A 16876-nucleotide genomic window follows, 5' to 3' on the forward strand; every position below is an offset into this window, starting at 1 on the left:
CCCCGACCCACGATTGGCCGTGATCCAGGGCGGCCACCAATGGGCGTCGAGGGCGTGCTCCGAGGGGCGGGGCCGGGCCGGGGCCGGGCCGGCGCTATAGGGCGGCCGTGACGTCGCTGCGGCCGCTCTGTCGTCGTCGCCCCCGGTGCCGCGTGTCGCCTCCGCCTCCCCCTCCGCCCGTAGCGAGCCGCTGTCAGGTAAGGGCCGGCCCAAGCCGAGGCTGCGGCCCGCGGGTTCGGGAGGGCGGGCCCCGGTCTGGGAGCAGCGCCGTCCTTCCGCGGGGCCTCCGCCCCTAGGCCTCGCCCCGGGACTCCGGCCGGGCCGGGGAGGACTGGAACCCAGGCCCGGGGCTGCGGGCCGCGCTTGGGCCGCTCGGAGAGACCGAGAGAGGGGGGAGGGGGCGGGGCGCTGGGCCCGCGCGGGCAGAGCCCCCGGGGGGTGCGGCCGGTCCTGGGAACCTGCCTCGGTTTCACCGGCCCCGGCCCCGCGGCCCCCCGCGCGCCCGTGACCAAAAAACCAGCAATCCCTGTTTCTGGCTAAACCGGGAGCGGCAGCCTGCGGCCTCGAGGCCCCAGCCCCCCCAGGTCCTCAAGTTCGGCCCCCCGAGCCTCGAAGAACGAACCCCCCCCCGTAAGAGAAAGTTCTCAGTCCAGAATGCGCCCCCAAGGACCTAGAAGGCTGCGTGCTCCCAGCCCTCAGGCGCCTCCGTGATTCTCGGGGAGCTGGGTCCCCTGGCCCCTTACGGAGGAGCGCCGGGGGTCTGCACCCGGAGACAGAGCCCCCAAATCCGGCCTTCACGGGGCGTTGGGGGGTGCTGGCTCCGGCTTCAGGATGATCGGAGGACCTGGAATTTGGTGTGTTCGTGTCAGTCTCCCGGCTCAGTGGAGCCCACGGGCTTCACAAAGGGCGCCAAGCTCGGGGAGACCCCTCATCTGTGGTTGGGGGGAGTTCAGAGCCTGGCTAGTGTGGGAAGGGGGCCGGCATCCGCGGCACCAAGATTGCTTAGTGATTTCTGGCCCCTCAGGCGGAGTACTGAATGGAATTACAGAGCCCTTTTCACTAAGTCTGTATGTGTGATTCAGCCTTTTATGCAGAGTCTAAAAAAGTTAGCCTGAGATTTTATTTTCCTACTTCCTTTTGTATTTGTAAGAAAGATTTGGGTGTCAGGGGACATCACTGGCCCTAGGAGGCCCCGTATTGGGGGTGGGAATTGTAGCCAGCACCCAAGGATGGTTTCTGTTCCTGCCCTAATGCATTTAGTCCAATGGTATAAATAATGTTGGCGGAACTGTAGGTAAGCCTCTTAAGTGAATTGAAGGGCTGCTGGCTCCCACTGGCATCTGACTTTAGCAGTCCTGTACCCAGCAGCCCCGGGGAGGGGGGGGGACAGGATGACAGGATCCAAGAGGCTCCTTACAGCCAGAGGTTCTGGTTCTCCTCCCTTATTTTAATAGAGAAGGAAACTGAGATCCAGAAAGACAGTAAGGAACAAAGTAGGGAATTATTCTCCTCATTCATTCATTGTGTATTTATTAAGAACTGATTCAGTGCCCTAACGTGTTCAAAGAAAGGCAGCTCCCATTCTCTGTAGGGCATGCAAATAAAAATGGACAGTGGTCTCCCGGGGAGGCAATTGTGAGGACAGCCAGGTGAGAGGGTTCAAGTCAGGCCTGGGGCCAGACAGCCACGGGGCCTAGAGGCACCGGGTTGTATGTGAGGGGCCCCAGAGGGGCACATAAAAAAGTAGGAAGGGCTTTCAGGAGTGCTGGAGGGGACAGGTGCACATCTGTTAGAGAGAGAGTTTGTGTGTGAGTGAGTGAGTATGTTTGTGTGTGTGTGTGTGGGAGTGTGAGAGTGTGTGTGTGTGTACAGGGGCCACACGTGAGCCACTCTTCTTCACTTATCATATGTGCTTAGCCCAGTGCCTGGCACACAGTACATGTGGGATAAATGCTTATTCCCCCTCCCCCTTTATGAGCCAGCTATAAATGAGTCTTTGGCTTGTGAGTGCCCACTTTGCATGCCTGTTGTAAATAACATTTAATAGTATGATAACCTTGACTTAGGACACTGGTTAGATAATAGTTCATCTTAATGAATGGGGTTGGTGCAGGAGGCATTGTACCTGGCTTAACTTGGAATATCAGCAAGCTCTTTGTGAAAGTGTCATCATTGTTCTTGCATTTAGTACAAACTTCAAAGAGCTTTTCCAATGTAATTATTGTGTAGGCCTTTCTCTGTGTTTGGTGAAATGTAGGTTTTCATAGAGCAGATTCCTTCTTTGTCACTTAAAGTTCTGGAGGGTTTTCACCTCCTTCCAAGGGTCTCCTTCCCCTCTCCCTCCTCCTCCTCCTCCTCCTCCTCCTCCTCCTCCTCCGAGCAGGATTTTGCTTGGGGGACTGAAGTTGCAATTGTACTAACATCACACAGCAGTGGTTAGAGTTCCATAATGGATTCCTAGGTGTATGGCGGTAGGCCCAGTGGCCATTAAGGTCTTCTTTTCTCCATAGGAAGTTCTGATTCTCCCAAAGTAGAAAATGTTTTCCAAACTCGCAAACTTGCAAACCCTGGCTCTGCTCCGTCGGGGTGTTCACTCTTCAGTGACTTCTGCTGCATCAGTCGCAACCAAAAGAACCATCCAGGGCCCTCCGTCCTCGGAGCAGATCTATGAACGAGAAGCTAAGTATGGTGCCCACAACTACCATCCTTTACCTGTAGCCCTGGAAAGAGGAAAAGGTATGTTTCAGATACACTGTGGCCTCCCTTTGGGTGGGACAGCTCCTGAGGGAGAATTCCAGGAGCTGATGCTGGTGGTCTGGCTGATGGTAGTGGAACCTTGGTCACATCATCCTAACCACAGAAGGTTCCATCTCAGGACTTTTGGCTGCAGGTGAAAAGCTGGGCTTTGTTCACCCTAATCCAGGTCACCCTTCTGCCTAATCAAAGTAGGATTGTGGCCAGGAGCTCCTGTGATGCGGACCTTGCTAGGGAGCACTTGGCAGTGCCCTTTTGTATTTGTCCCATTGCCCCAGCTTGCTCCTTCTTGGGTTCAGGTTCGAGCTTCCTCTGGCTCTGGCATCTCCCATTTCCCTGAAGCCTTGTGGGCCCTGCCCCCCAGCCAGCATCCTTCTGGTGTCCAGGATTATGACACAGCCTCAGTCCATTTATAAGATCAAGATGCCAGCATCTTCTCCAGAATGTGTCTGTCATGTGTCGCCATACCAGTGGGTGTGCCAGTAACTGCTGCTGTGTCCAGAAGCTTGGTGTTTTGTCATCTTATTAAGGCCAGATCAGAAGGTGATGTCCTTCGTCAGCCAGCCACCTGCTTTTATTTCCTCCTTGTTGATCTGTGTGTTTGTTTGATAGAAAACTGTCTCACAGGTTTTTGGCTCCAGTCTAGCTAAAACCGAACTTGGTGCCTCCTGTGATGAACAGGCCTGGTGCCATGATTGGGGGTTCTACACTTTCCGGTAACCTTATGAAATAATCTTCCTATTCTAGGCATTTATGTGTGGGATGTGGAAGGCAGAAAATATTTTGACTTCCTGAGTGCCTACAGTGCTGTGAACCAAGGCCATTGCCACCCCAAGATTGTGGATGCCCTTAAAAGTCAAGCTGATAAGTTAGCCTTAACTTCTAGAGCTTTCTACAACAATGTGCTTGGTGAATATGAGGAGTATATCACGAAGTTGTTCAACTACAACAAAGTTCTGCCGATGAATACAGGTAAAGGGGAGAGATTTGCTCTGTTGGATGCCCAAGGAGAGGTGGCGGTGTTTTATGATGAGAAAGTTGTGTGAACGAACTTAACGAAAACCTTTTTTTTGGTTTTAATCTATGGCAAGGAGTGGAAGCTGGAGAAACTGCCTGCAAATTAGCTAGGAAATGGGCGTACAACGTGAAAGGCATTCAGAAGTACAAGGCAAAGATTATTTTTGCAGGTATGTAAAGCTCAGTCTTTATTACTGTGGTTGGGTACAGTGATTTCCAAAAATCTAAAGTATCTTCCTTATACCTGATGTAATTTGGTGAATTTGTGCTACCAATTAATTGTGGGCCTATCCAGATGCTGTCTGAGTATCTCATTTACAACCATAAAATAGAGATTCCCAAATATACTTTGTAAGCCATTTCACTTCAAGAGAGAAAATTTCCTAAGTTCTCTGCCTGAAATGGGTGACTGAATAATTTTTATTATGACTAAAAATTTTTATTAGAACCTGATTCTAATTTTTATTAGAGTCATAACTTTGAAAGAAATCAATAATTAGCTAAGTTGTTGTATAATCTTGTCAATTCTCTAAAACTAGGCATTGAATGCCCCTGGCTTTTCCAGTAGCAGCAAGAAGCCAGTGGGTGAGTAGGTGAGGCCTTGTGGGTCAGTGTAGCATTGAGCTTAGAGTGACCAACTCAGTCAAAGTCTGTCCTGTTATCTTCAGAATAAACTGTGTCTTAGAACCCTTTAGTTGGGAGTTTCCCATGTTTTTGTCAAGGTTGTTGAGAGGCCCAGAGTCTTCCTAGGGCTGAATCTCCTTGTCTGTTTTGGTGGCAATTACTAGATGCCATTGACAATTTCCTGTTTGGAAGGGCCAGCAATTAATTACTTAGTTTGACTTTTGAGATTATTTATCAACTATTTATCAGTGTTCAAATATTAGGTGTTTGGTTTTTCAAGCTTTCACTGTGAAGTCAAAATCGATTCTGATGGTAAATCTGAATTCGGTTGTGGTTAGTTTAGGATTTGTAGACTCTTAGTCTTTATAAAGTTCAGAATGGGACTGATGTCCCACTCCAAGTCATTACTGGGATCAATAAAGAAAAATTCTCTTTAACAGAATTTTTAAGAACTTTTTTTAACTTAACATAATTATAATGATCTTTTGTTTAAAAAAAAGTTGGCTTTTTATTCCTATAGACTGTATCCAGTCTTTTCAGTATTAGCAAAAAGTGAAAAACTGTTTTCACCTAAGTTTTGGAAGAAACTGGTGAGTCAGTGGGCACAGAGGCAGAAGAGGCCAGTTTCTGGCTGTTGGCCTTTGCTCAGTAGGAGCCTTGCTGTGGAATGAAGGGCAGTGAAAGCACGGCCTGAGAGGGCAATTTGTGGTCTAGTAAGTGCTAGTCTTCTCAGATCCAGCCAGAAGTTATTTTTAAAGTAGGTTTTTGGAATAAAGACAAAAATTAAGATTTTCAATTTGAGGGAACATTGTGGTTTTTCATAGGTCTGAGAAATGGGATCTTGAGAGATTTGAGAAAATGATGTTGAAGTGGATAGGCAGAGCAAAAGAGCCATGGACATAGTTCATTTGGGCTCATTAGACGTTTTGGAGATGAGTCAGTGTCTCTGGTGAGCTTTGCTGCTTAAAAGAGATGTGGCAGCAGAAAGGATGATGGGATCTTTTAGACAGAAGGTAGAAATGTGAGCTGATTCCTTCTCAAAGAGCCGGCTGGATTGAGTAGATGAACCGCCTTATGAAGAGTGGCTGCTGTCCTGATCATCCTCCCCTGATCATCCTCCCCACGTCAAACATTGTGTTGTCCATGCTGGGCTTGTCTGGGAATGTCCAGAGACCTTTACTGGGCCTGGGCAAAGAGGAGGTGTTATCTCGCATAATGTATTCCGTGCTGTCAGACATTCAGTAAGCTTGTGGCAGATTGTAATCATTTGAAGAAATAAGAAAACTATGCCTTGAACAATGTCCATTTGGTGGGATATGTTCTCTGAATTACATTCAGAATCGAATTGTCTTTTGCTACTAGATTCATTGGAATCTTTGGATTTTTTACTTGAATTTTTTAGGATCTTATTGGGGGGGGGTTATCATGTTAAATGGTTGGATTTGGTTTCGATAATCAATTCTGCTTTTTTTCTTTGCAGCTGGAAACTTCTGGGGCCGAACATTATCTGCTGTCTCTAGTTCAACGGACCCCTCCAGTTATGAAGGCTTTGGGCCATTTATGCCTGGCTTTGAGATTATCCCATACAATGACCTACCTGCCCTTGAGGTACTTCTGGGTGCCAGGCGTTTGGAGTCTGAAGTGCTCAGGTCATTTTAGGGGAGAGACAGGGCTGGTTGGGTAAGGCCAGCTCCTCAGGTGAACCTCTAAGCTATGGGTCAGGGAGTTGTGAGGCCAGAGTTTGGGCTTTGAATCCTGCAGAGAGCAGCACAACAAGGCTCTTCTTCACTTACCTTTACCAAGCTGCTCGTAGGAGTTTGTCAGGAACAGACAGGCCGCTGGTGACTGTGGGGTCAGGAGCTTTAGATGGGAATCACGGAAGACACCTGTACCACAGAATCTAATTCCAGGCCTGCAGGGCCTGTGAAGGTCCCACTGGGACTGGCAGATGAATCATCGTCCATTTGTAGGACAGAAAGATTGACTTTATGACATTCCTTCACAACCAAGTTTTCTGGTGTACATGGAAACTCAGAGCATTAGGGACCCGTCTGACCCAGTATCAGAGAGGAAGAGGAGTTTCTCTGAAGTCCTTTGGGAAATGAGAGAGAGTGGAGGATTTACCACCAGTTTCTCAGGAAGATAGACCTGGTGCCGTTTGTGTAAGGGTTCAGTAGAGAGAATGACCCGTGTAATGAGACTTCCTCCTTTCTCTCCCTTCCTCCGGCTAGCGTGCCCTCCAGGATCCCAATGTGGCCGCTTTCATGGTGGAACCCATTCAGGGGGAAGCTGGTGTCGTTGTCCCTGATCCAGGCTATCTCTCTGGAGTGAGAGAGCTCTGCACCAAGTTCCAGGTGAGAAATGCTGACTGAGGACCAGAAGTCCTCCTCTGCTGGGGCCAAGCTCAGGGCCCATAGGTCAGGCCACTTCTCCACTTGGTGGGGGGGGGAGGGTTGGTTCGTTCTAGAGAGTCCTTAGGAAGATGGCTCTTCTGGAGAGTCTGAAGGCATCCCTTTCTGCTTCCTTGATTCTTCAGGGCTGCTTGTGCCCCGGAGCTGACTGTAGGCCCAGTCATAGATGACAGTGTTGGGAGGACATGCCTGTTGTGAGACTGAGACACAGAGAACATTGGCTCTAGTGGGGGGTCATTTTGCTGTTTCCTTGACTTCCATATTGAGCCTGTTCTCACTGATTAGCCTTTCCTCAGAAGGAGAAATGATTTATCCTAGAAACCCTGTGAACCCACAGACTTTTTGAGATGTAAAGAATGGAACAAACCCCTCCCCCAACCCACTACCCAGCAAGTTAATTCTGTGGTTATGAAGGCCCCCAGGTTAGCAGGTAGCTTTGTCTTGTGATTGCCTTAAGGTAAAACAGTTTAACCTTTTACAGATTTAGTACAAGTTGGGGTGGGGGTGGAGGTGGTGAAGGATGGACCTGGCACATGTCTGGACAAGAGTCTGAAAACATTGTGGGGGCTGATCAGCCCCAGGGGAGGGCCCCTTGCCCTGGCAGCCAGGGCAGCCCACAAGAGGAGAGATGTGGATTCTGGAGAAGGGAGGGCCAGCTCAACCTTTGGCCCTGTCAGGCCCACAGTGGGGGGGGGTCACGGTTTAGGAATTTCGTTGACAGTGCTGGTGAGCACCCCCAGGAGGGCGCAGGTCTGGCAGATGAGGATGGCCAAAGGAGCTGGGGCTCTTGGCCTGAAGAACAGGAGAGTGAACAAGGAGAGAGGGCAAAAGGAAGCATCAGAAGAATCAGGAGGGGAGAAGTGTTTGCTAGAGTAGAACACTTCCAACATCTTTATCTGCCCTTTGGTTTCATTGGAATTGAGGGTGAGGAAACTGCTTCCATGCCCCAGATAGTGGACCATTCTGCCCCTTGGAGTCTGAGAGTACAGCTGGAGCATTCACTCACTTGCCCAAGGCCTCACAGCCAGGACGAGTTAGGGGCTGCACATGAATACAGCTTTCTCTGGACTGTATTCAGGCTGTGACCCCTCCTCCTGCAGTCTGGGCTCCCTTTTTATCTTTTTTAATGACATCCATCCCCTGGACTTCCTCAGTGCTCACAGTGCATTCTCTCACACCTGTCTCAGCCCAGGGACATTCAGCATCTCCCCAGGCCCCAAACAACTTTATACATCATTACTGCATTTAGTTTATGCGTGCCTAGGTGTTTGTTGGGTGAGCTCCTTTAGGGACAAGGATGATTCTATTGTGTGTCCCCAGAGCCCAGCCCAGGAGCTAGCTCCTAAATGTGGATTTGTTTTCTGGTTTGAGCCTCTGTCCTGTGGGGTAGGAAAAGCAGATATCTTAGCCCCATTTTACAGTTGGGGAGAGAGAGACACTGGAAGTCATTGACTTGACCAAGGTGATAGAGCTGGTACTGATGGGCTGGGGCTAAATCCCCACATTTCTGGTTTTGTTGCAAATTTGTATGTAGTGGTTATTCCCATGGAAAAGAGGGTTTACTGTGGCTTTCTGGACTTGATGGCCTCTGAGGTCTTGTCTAGATTCTGTGTGACATTTAATCCATTGGATCCTTAGCACTAAAGGCGTTTGGGGTGGTTCTCATGGTCTGTGTTCTTGTAGCGGGCCTCCCTGTATCAGGATGTGACTTTAGAACTGGATAGTCTATGGTAGGCAAATGGGTCCCAGGCATGCCAGCTGGGCACAAGGCTCATTCTCGAATAATGTTGGCTGTTACTGACTGAGGAAGGGAGAATTGCTTTAGAAAGACAAAGTGACTGGTCCCTTCCCAACCTGGGTGACCAACCAGTCCAAAGGAAGGAGAGTTAGTTTAGGAGATGAAAGGAGTGCAAGGTAATGGTGTGTGTCTAGGTGGGGGAGGGGTCTGACAGCAAGCTGGACATGGGGTGGGGGGGCAGAGTGCCCCAGGAGGCAGCTTTTTGGGGTCTGGGGGCTTTCCCTAACCTTCCTGTGACTATGATACATAGACTTCTATTAGAAGGTAGTTATAGAAATGTATCTTAGGACTCAAATGGGGTTGTGACCGAACCCTAAAGGGGAGGGTGTGATCAGTCATTCCTGCGGTGAGAAAAACTGGGTTGCATCTTCCTCTCTGCCATAGCCATCTGTGGGGCTTCCCTCCATCCCACTCCCACCACACTAACCCTTCTCTCCCAGTCCTTTATTACAGGCCTAGACCACAGCTTGTTCAGCTATTCTCTAATTAAGGAGCATCTAGGAGGCTTGGGGGGGAAAATCTTTTGGAAAACTGGGGCGGGACATCTTGTTATTCAGCAAAACTTTTGGGACAGCTGGAAAGAAGTTCCACAGAAAAGAGGGAATCTTTAATGGATCAGTTAGGTCAGAATAATGCCTCTTTTAACTGTGCTGATAATTTCCATTTTCTTTTGAATAAACAAATGCAAAATAACTTTCTTCCTTTCTTTTTTAGAGGGTTTTTTCCCTTAATAGTATTTTTCCCCCAGTTACATGTAAGGATAGTTTTCAACATTCATTTTTGTAAAACCTTGAGTTCCAAATTTTTCTCCCTCTTCTTTCCCTGAGACAGCAAGCAATCTGATAAAGATCATACATGTACAATCACATTAAACATATTTCCACATCATGTAGTGAAAGAAAAATCAAAACAAGGGAAAAACCAGGAGAAAGAAAAAACAAACAAAAAAGTGAAAATGGTGTGCCTCCATCTGCATTCAGACTGCAGCGTTCCTTCTGGATGTGGTTACCGTTTTCTGTCCCAGGTCTTTTGGATTGTCTTGGATGGTGGTATGGCTGAAAAGAGCTGAGGCCGCTACTGTGTACAGTGCACTGCCTGTTCTGCTCCGCTCACATAAGTCTTTCTAGGTTTTTCTGAAGTCTGCCTGCCTGCTCGTCATTTCTTATGGAACAGCAGTGTTCCATTCCATTCATATGCCACAGCTCGTTCAGTCATTCCCCGACGGCTGGGCGTCCCCTCAATTTCCAGTTCTTGGCCACACAAAAAGAGATGCTCTAAATGTTTTTGTAGGTCCTTTCCCCTGTTTTATGATCTCTTTGGGATGCAGACCTAGCAGTGCTGGGCCAAAGGGTGTGCATAGTGTGATGGCTTTTTGCCTAGAGTTCCGCATTGCCTGTTAGCATGGGAGATCAATTGACGGTTCCACCAGCAGTGTATTAGTGGCCTAATTTTCCCAGCATTCTAATCTTCTCCAGCATTCATCATTTTCCTGTTTTGTCATCTTAGCCAATCTGATGGGTGAGACAGAGTTGTTTTGATTTGCATTTCTCTAAGCAGTAGTGATTTAGAGTGTTTTGTTTTCTTATGACTTTGACCATATTTTATCAGTTAGGGAGTGATTTGTGTTCTTATAAATTTGACTTTGCTGATAATTTCTAACCTCTGTTTGTTGAGTAATTCTGTCTTTTCACTTCCCTTTCATTGCATAGTTAAGTGATCTTCTTAGCCAAACAAGGCTCAGACATTATCACCTGAGATAAAGTAGATGATTAGAAGGCTTTTGTACAGACAAATCAGTGAAGCTGCAGGAGAAGGCAGACTCTGGTTCCTTGGGATCCAGAGATCTTTGGGATTATGGACAGTTGGTAGTTAAGGGACACTGCCCCTCTGCCAGCAGTCAGAGGGCCTGAACAGTGCCGGCTTCTGATGATCAGGAGGTCTTGGGTTTCACCTTCCTGCCCTGTAAAGTGTCAGAGGTAACAGGCAGGAGCAGCATGACAGCTTTGAGGCTGCTGTTCGCCTTGGTGAGAGAGGGCACTGTGGGGGTCTGGCTGTTCTGGAATTTGTGAAAAGGGAATGCATCGTGCATAGTCTTTCTCCCAGTAGTTCCCTTGCTGGGCATAGACCAAGGGCAAGGTGAGAGCCCATGAATTGGAGAATGACCATATAGCTGTAGTAGAAGACTAAGTCAGGTCAGAGAGCTCTCACTAAGTACCTGCTGCTCCAGGCTCTGAGGACACAAAGGTGCCCCTGCTCCAGGCCCTGGCCTCAAAGAGTCTGATGCAGTTTAACGGCCAAAAAGCTGTTGACTCATTCTGAGCTTTCTGATTGATCCCTCAGCCCCCAGGCCTTTCCAGTCACCCTGCTGTCTGTGTCTCCTTCCTAATTTTGTACTCTGGAAGTTGGCTTTTTGAACCCCAGACTTGTCCCCCTGTTACATCTGTCTTCCCTATTTGGGCCCACTGGTGTAGTCTGGTAAGGCCCTGTTGAATGCTGTCCCCGCCAGGCTGTGGCTGAGTGCACTGGGGAGCTCAGGGCCAGCCCAGCCAACCTGAGGCTCTCCTGGGGAGGCCTCATTCCAAATGTGTGGAATATTGATGACCGGGGCCTGGTTCTGAGTCCTCAGGCCCCATAACTAACAAAGATTTGTTTTCCCTTCAGGTTCTCTTCATTGCTGATGAAATACAGACAGGATTAGCCAGGACTGGGAGGTGGCTGGCTGTGGATCATGAAAATGTCAGACCTGACATCATCCTCCTTGGAAAGGCCCTTTCTGGAGGCTTATACCCTGTAAGCTTCTTCCTCCCCCTGTCCCTGTGTATTAAAATTGTACAAGCAGATTAACCAGTGATGGAGCACTGGGTTCAGCCAGTGTCTGCTGCAGATGCATTCCGGGACCAGCAGGTGGTTGTGTCCTTCAGAGTCTACAGTGAAATTTAATCAGTTTAGACATTTTGCTTGGAAAATTCATGGGAGCTGAGCTGGTTTCTGCTGTTTATGATTGGAGGAAAGGACAGTCAAACAGTGACATGTGGATGGGGGTTTCAGAGTGAAAGGGATGATTTCTGGCAGTTCTTTCATGGACTTTCATGTCTTTGGAAGGTAGTTAGCATGTTCTGAAATGCAGAAGATTTGCTGAATCGGCTAAAACCTATCAGGGTGCAGGGGTGTGGTTTCTACATGTTTGGTCCAGTCCACAAGCACTTTGACCTGTATGTTCAAGGAGCACTGGGGCTGAAGACCCTTTCACAATACCCTCTTTCCTTCTAGGTATCGGCTGTGTTATGTGATGATGAAATCATGCTGACCATTAAGCCTGGGGAGCACGGGTCAACTTATGGAGGCAATCCCCTGGCCTGCCGGGTGGCCATGGCATCCCTGGAGGTATGAGTGCTTCTGGCCACTGTGGCTTTCCCCCCTTGTCACACCTGAGAAATGTGTTGAGTTTTCCAAAGTTAGAGCTCCCACTGCTATCTTCAAGTAATATTATTTTTAAGGAAACTGAAATAATTTAAAGAGCAGCGGTAGAAATGTGAAAAGGCCAACAGCCTTAGATTTTGATGTGATGAGACAGAGGAGTGTGGCCGAGAGGAGGACCTCAGCCCTGCTCTGGGGCTTGGTTCTAGGGTCTGTGTCAGGCCCATTACATTTCTTTAGATTCCCCTTTAGGTCTGTAAGAGGGGCTTAGCTGTTAAGAGGCAGCACACATCTGCCCTGCCAAATGTCAGGCGCTTTAGGTGGGTGGGAGAAGCTCTCCAGACAGAGCCAGAGGCGCTGAAAAGGTGTGGGCAATGGAAGAGGGCTATTGGGGGTGATCACGTCGGTTTTCGTTCTGTGAACAGTAAGTAAGGCCCAGGATACATGTCAGTGGAGACAAGCACATAAGATCTGCTTGTAGTTCAGTAGGGGAAGATATGTTGTTCATTCATTCCAGTTGTGTCTGACTCGGTGACCTCTTTGGGGCTTTCTTGGCAAAGATACTAGAGTGGTTTGCCATTTCCATCTCCAGTTCATTTTACAGTTGAGGAAACTGAGGCAAGGAGGGTCAAGTGACTTGCTCAGGGTCACACAGCTAGAAAGTGTCTCAGGTCAGATTTGAACTCAGGAAGGTCTCTCTGTGCACTGTGGCGCCCCTTAGCTGCCCCCACAAATAGCTAATCCAAAGTAATACATCTTGACTGCACCAGGGAACTGGAAGGGGGGGGGAGGGGGAGAAGGTGCACAGAGCATGGCCGTGGGGGAGGGAGATTGCAGGAAGAACTGGGGCCTTTGGGCTGTCAATGCTGGGGGACAGGGGAGGCAGGGGTGAGGCCACAGACTTGGGAGCACCAGGTGGTTTGCTGGGGGATCCGAGTGCCCGGAAGAAGAGCTGGGTGGAGGGAGTTGTAGAGGGTGGTGTGGCCAGACCTGTGTGTGTGAGGGGGCAGGATTGGGGCAGGCAGGCCCACCGGCCTTCCTCTGCCCAGCTCACTGGCCCCTCCTTCTTCCTGGTCTTCTGCCACGGGACTGCCCTCTAATTTCTATGGGGGGTGGTGCTTTCTAAAGGTTTTGGAAGAGGAGGAGCTGGCCAAAAATGCCGACGTGATGGGCAACATATTGAGGAAGGAACTGATGAAACTGCCTTCTGACATTGTGACTGCTGTGAGAGGAAAAGGGCTGTTAAATGCCATTGTTATCAGAGAAACAAAAGGTACATCCACGGGATCCTGGGCTGGGATTCGGGCTCCTGGGGTGGGACACTGGCTCCTGGGCTGGGACTCCCAGGTTGTACTCCCAGGTTGGGACCGGAGGTTGTACATGGGTGACCTGGGTTTTCTTCAGAAGAGCTAAAATTTGGGCTGTATTTATGTGACTGTTCAGCAGATTGTTTCTTAAGTTCAGCTGTATTTGAAATGCACATAACTGAGCGAGCCACCCACTGACCCCAAAGAGTGTTCTTTCTTATTTTAAAAATGTACATAAAGATCCTGAGATGGTTTTCTCATTGAAGGTTGATGAGCTATATAGTAAGAAGGAAGCATTTGTTTCGGATTTCTGATTGTATGTTGGCTTGTCCTGTTTCATTAGTTTTTGTTCCATGACCTTGAGAGAGACGGGGGCTTTACGAGGCAGTGTCCAGTAATTTGTAGTCAGTTTTGTCAAGAGTCAGGATAATGTTCAGGAAAGAATTCTGCTGCTGCTTGTTTTCTTAAAGCTGTTGTCATCTTATTTTTATGGCACTCTTAAAATCAGAAAAACTTTCATCTCTCCCTTTTCTGCTAGTTTTTAAAGAAGTTTTCAGCAGTATAAAACATCTAAGCCATGTAGGAGAGAATGTTTAATGCTAGTACTTACTGTGAGGTGAGAACATGAGGTAGAAATGTTCTACCCCAAAGAAAGTGGGGTGGGTCCCTCAGTCCCCTGATCCTGGCAAACCCGGCTTGCTGCTGTGCCGTTGGAGGGTCCTGGCTCTGGCTGATCCCGGCTGGCTTCTGTCTCCATCCCCTCACCTGTTTGTGTGTTTCTACCTGTTCATGCCCAGGATCTGAGGGGGCAGCTGCGGGCCATGTTTTAGGTCAGGTTGGGCTTTGCCCTTGAGGCGGAGCAGGCTCCCAGGTCAGATCTTGATCTTGAAGAACCATAAATGGGTGATGCCCCAAGTTCTCACTGATAACAGCAATGTTTGTGATGTTTGTGTCCTTGTTTTCTCTTTAGATTGTGATGCTTGGAAAGTATGTCTTCGACTGCGTGACCATGGACTTCTGGCCAAACCCACCCACGGGGACATAATCAGGCTGGCGCCGCCCCTCGTGATCAAGGAAGATGAGATCCGAGAGTCGGTGGAAATTATCAACAAGACCATCTTGTCTTTCTGAAAGCTTTTCATCTTCCATTGTGTCCAGGGGTTGGCTCAAGGCAGGTGGTGCATTTATGTGCTGAAAGCCTCTGCTCTCAGGGCAAGCATGATCCACTCCCATGTGTCTTAAAGAACTTCCCTTTTTATGTTCATCTAGAATAGAGCAAAGATTTGGTCACCTGCAGTTTGCTGTTTACTGTAACCGATTAACTTTATTGTCTTCTTTCTGAGCTAAATGTCTGATTTCTATTTGCGTGTTGACATCTTTTAAATTGCTGGAAGTATTGGCCGCCGAGCCTGTAATGGAATGTATGTGTGCGTTTTCATAATTTTGCCTTTTTAGAAAGGCACAAAAAAACTTTTGTATTTGAAACATTTTACTCCAGGGGGATTAAGTGGAAAATTTGCTGACTTTCAAGTGAATCAGGCAAGTCCAGCAGCACACTCCTGGGGGGGTGTTTGGTCACAAACCTGTTTGTCTGATGCTAAACAGGATTTGATGGTAGGAACTGGGTGGAGAATGCCGATGTGTGTGTGTGTGCGTGCGCGCACCTGGGTCTGATGGGACTTGAGCCTTGCATCGCTTCCCGGCATCCCCATCTCTTTATTTTTGTTTGACTCTTTAAAGCAGTGTTGGCAATGGCCTGCTATAATCTGCCATTCTAAAGCTGTTCCCTCTTCTGAAGCTTCAAAATTTTGTTTATCCTAAAATAAAGCCTTTATTGAAGCTGTCTGTTCACTTTCCCCCAGGGCGTTGCCACCTTAGTCCTATTTGCCCTAAATTTATTGGGCCTTCTGGAGTGTTGACTTTAGCTGGGGAGCTTGGGGGGACAGATGGAAGGGCTGGACTGTGGAGAGCCCTGTGCCCAGTGAGCTGGGCATCTGCCAGTGGCACAAACAGTGGGCACGTCCAGATGATCCTGGTTTGTTAGGGCCATGTCCCTTCATTTCTTTTGGCCCTGAGCCCCTGGGGTAGCAGAAACTTCACCCATCAAGGGCAGGATTTAGCCCTGGAGCCTAGAGATGGCCTGTGGTTCTAGAGGGCCCTTCATTTGGCTGGTGAGCCTGTCCCACCCATGGTGGACGTTGGTACTCCAAGCACGGCAGTGAACCCTTGACTGTCAGACTTCCCATAGGGTTTGTTATAAGACTCATTGGGCTTAGAGTGTCAGCTCCCAGAAAGTGGGTATCATTTCACCATCTTCTTCTGCCCACAGTGCCTGCCACATTGATAATTGCTTACTGATTTGAATGACTTTGAAGTTACTCTGCTCCCTTCCCATAGTCCCTTTATTTCTTTGCCCCTCTGTCCTACCCAACCTCTTTTTCCTGGGCTGGACCAGTAACTTTTGAAGGTACTTTGAGACCCTGGGAGGGAGGAGTTGGGCCTAAATCAAGAAGAGGGAGAGGAACAGGAATGGGAAAAAGAAAAACCCCCATTAAATAGTGGGACTAGTTTTCTGGGGCTTAAATGATCACCTATTTAAGCTGTTTCAAGCAGAGATCCCCCAGACCTTTATGTGTGACATTATTTGTTCCTTGAACAACCCTGTGAGGCAGGTGCTACTCTCCCCATTTTACAGATCAGCAGATGGGCTTGGACTGAGTGACTTGCTTGGGGTCCCAGCTCAGAAGTCTCTGCTCTAGGATTTGAACCTGGGTCTCAACTTCCAAAGCCAGGGCCCTCAACACGGCACCACTTGCCCTAGTGAACTTCTTAAAGAATATGGAGTCCTTTACCCAAATAAATAAGTTTGAGGAGGGAGGGGGGAGGGGTTTCTACATAATAATGGCATAGTATTAAAGCTGTAAAAAGGGCTGATAAAAGGAAGAGGCCCTCTTCTGGAGGCAAGCAAGCTGCCTGCCCCACTGTGAGACGAGAAAGAAAGGCTTCCCTGCTAGCCTGGGTTAGTTTGTTCATGCTTGAGGCAACTGGCCCTTTGGGGGAGGTCACTGCCAGCAGACTGTTCAGGGGACCTGGTGGTTGGTCTTCCTATGGCTTCCAGATTGTGGGGTGGAGCACACCAGCTTCAAAACCCAGGGCTTTAGTGGAGGGGAAGGGTTTGCAACTAACTGATTCAATATGGATGTGGTAGGTTCTTTTAAGAAGTGGGTGCTGCAGAGCCATTTTCCTCCATGGGCAGAGGAGGACTGATGACATGGCCACTTTAAGCAGCTCTGGGATTCTTACTCTGCAAGACTCCTGTCCAGCTTGAAAAAGGAGGACCTTGCCTGTTGCTTAAGAAGATGGAAGCCATCTGCCAGGAGTCCCTCAGACTCTGACATTGTCACCCATGGTCTGTACTCGTCCCTGAGGAACAGGTGGTCTTCTTGTCAAGACCAACGGGTAGCTTGTGCCCTGATCCCATCTCCTCCTGTCTTCTCTAGGGTCTTGGCCTATTTCCTTCCCCACCCCCTTTCATCTTCATTTTCTCC

General features: G+C 48.7%; 1 protein-coding gene across 1 annotated transcript; it reads left to right on the forward strand.

Moving 5' to 3' along the window:
• Positions 1–62: 62 nt before the first annotated feature.
• OAT (ornithine aminotransferase) lies at positions 63–15167 on the forward strand. Its single transcript, XM_069101753.1, has 10 exons — positions 63–197; positions 2511–2736; positions 3502–3726; positions 3846–3941; positions 5876–6003; positions 6627–6749; positions 11266–11394; positions 11875–11988; positions 13150–13294; positions 14299–15167. The coding sequence occupies exons 2-10, from the start codon at positions 2538–2540 to the stop codon at positions 14457–14459; spliced, it is 1320 nt and encodes a 439-aa protein (XP_068957854.1). The 5' UTR covers positions 63–197; positions 2511–2537; the 3' UTR covers positions 14460–15167.
• Positions 15168–16876: the final 1709 nt, after the last annotated feature.

Source organism: Petaurus breviceps, unplaced genomic scaffold (assembly GCF_028583685.1).
Source record: "Petaurus breviceps papuanus isolate PSGF00001 unplaced genomic scaffold, PetGlider_PUasm1.0 490, whole genome shotgun sequence".
Taxonomy (NCBI): Eukaryota; Metazoa; Chordata; class Mammalia; order Diprotodontia; family Petauridae; genus Petaurus; species Petaurus breviceps.

Bases quoted from the DNA above. Each gene is read 5' to 3' on its own strand.
- OAT (XM_069101753.1), top strand. From the start codon at position 2,538: ATGTTTTCCAAACTCGCAAACTTGCAAACCCTGGCTCTGCTCCGTCGG. The intron at 3,727-3,845 runs GTAAAGGGGAGA...ATCTATGGCAAG, and splicing joins AGTTCTGCCGATGAATACAG to GAGTGGAAGCTGGAGAAACT. The intron at 6,750-11,265 runs GTGAGAAATGCT...TTTTCCCTTCAG, and splicing joins AGCTCTGCACCAAGTTCCAG to GTTCTCTTCATTGCTGATGA.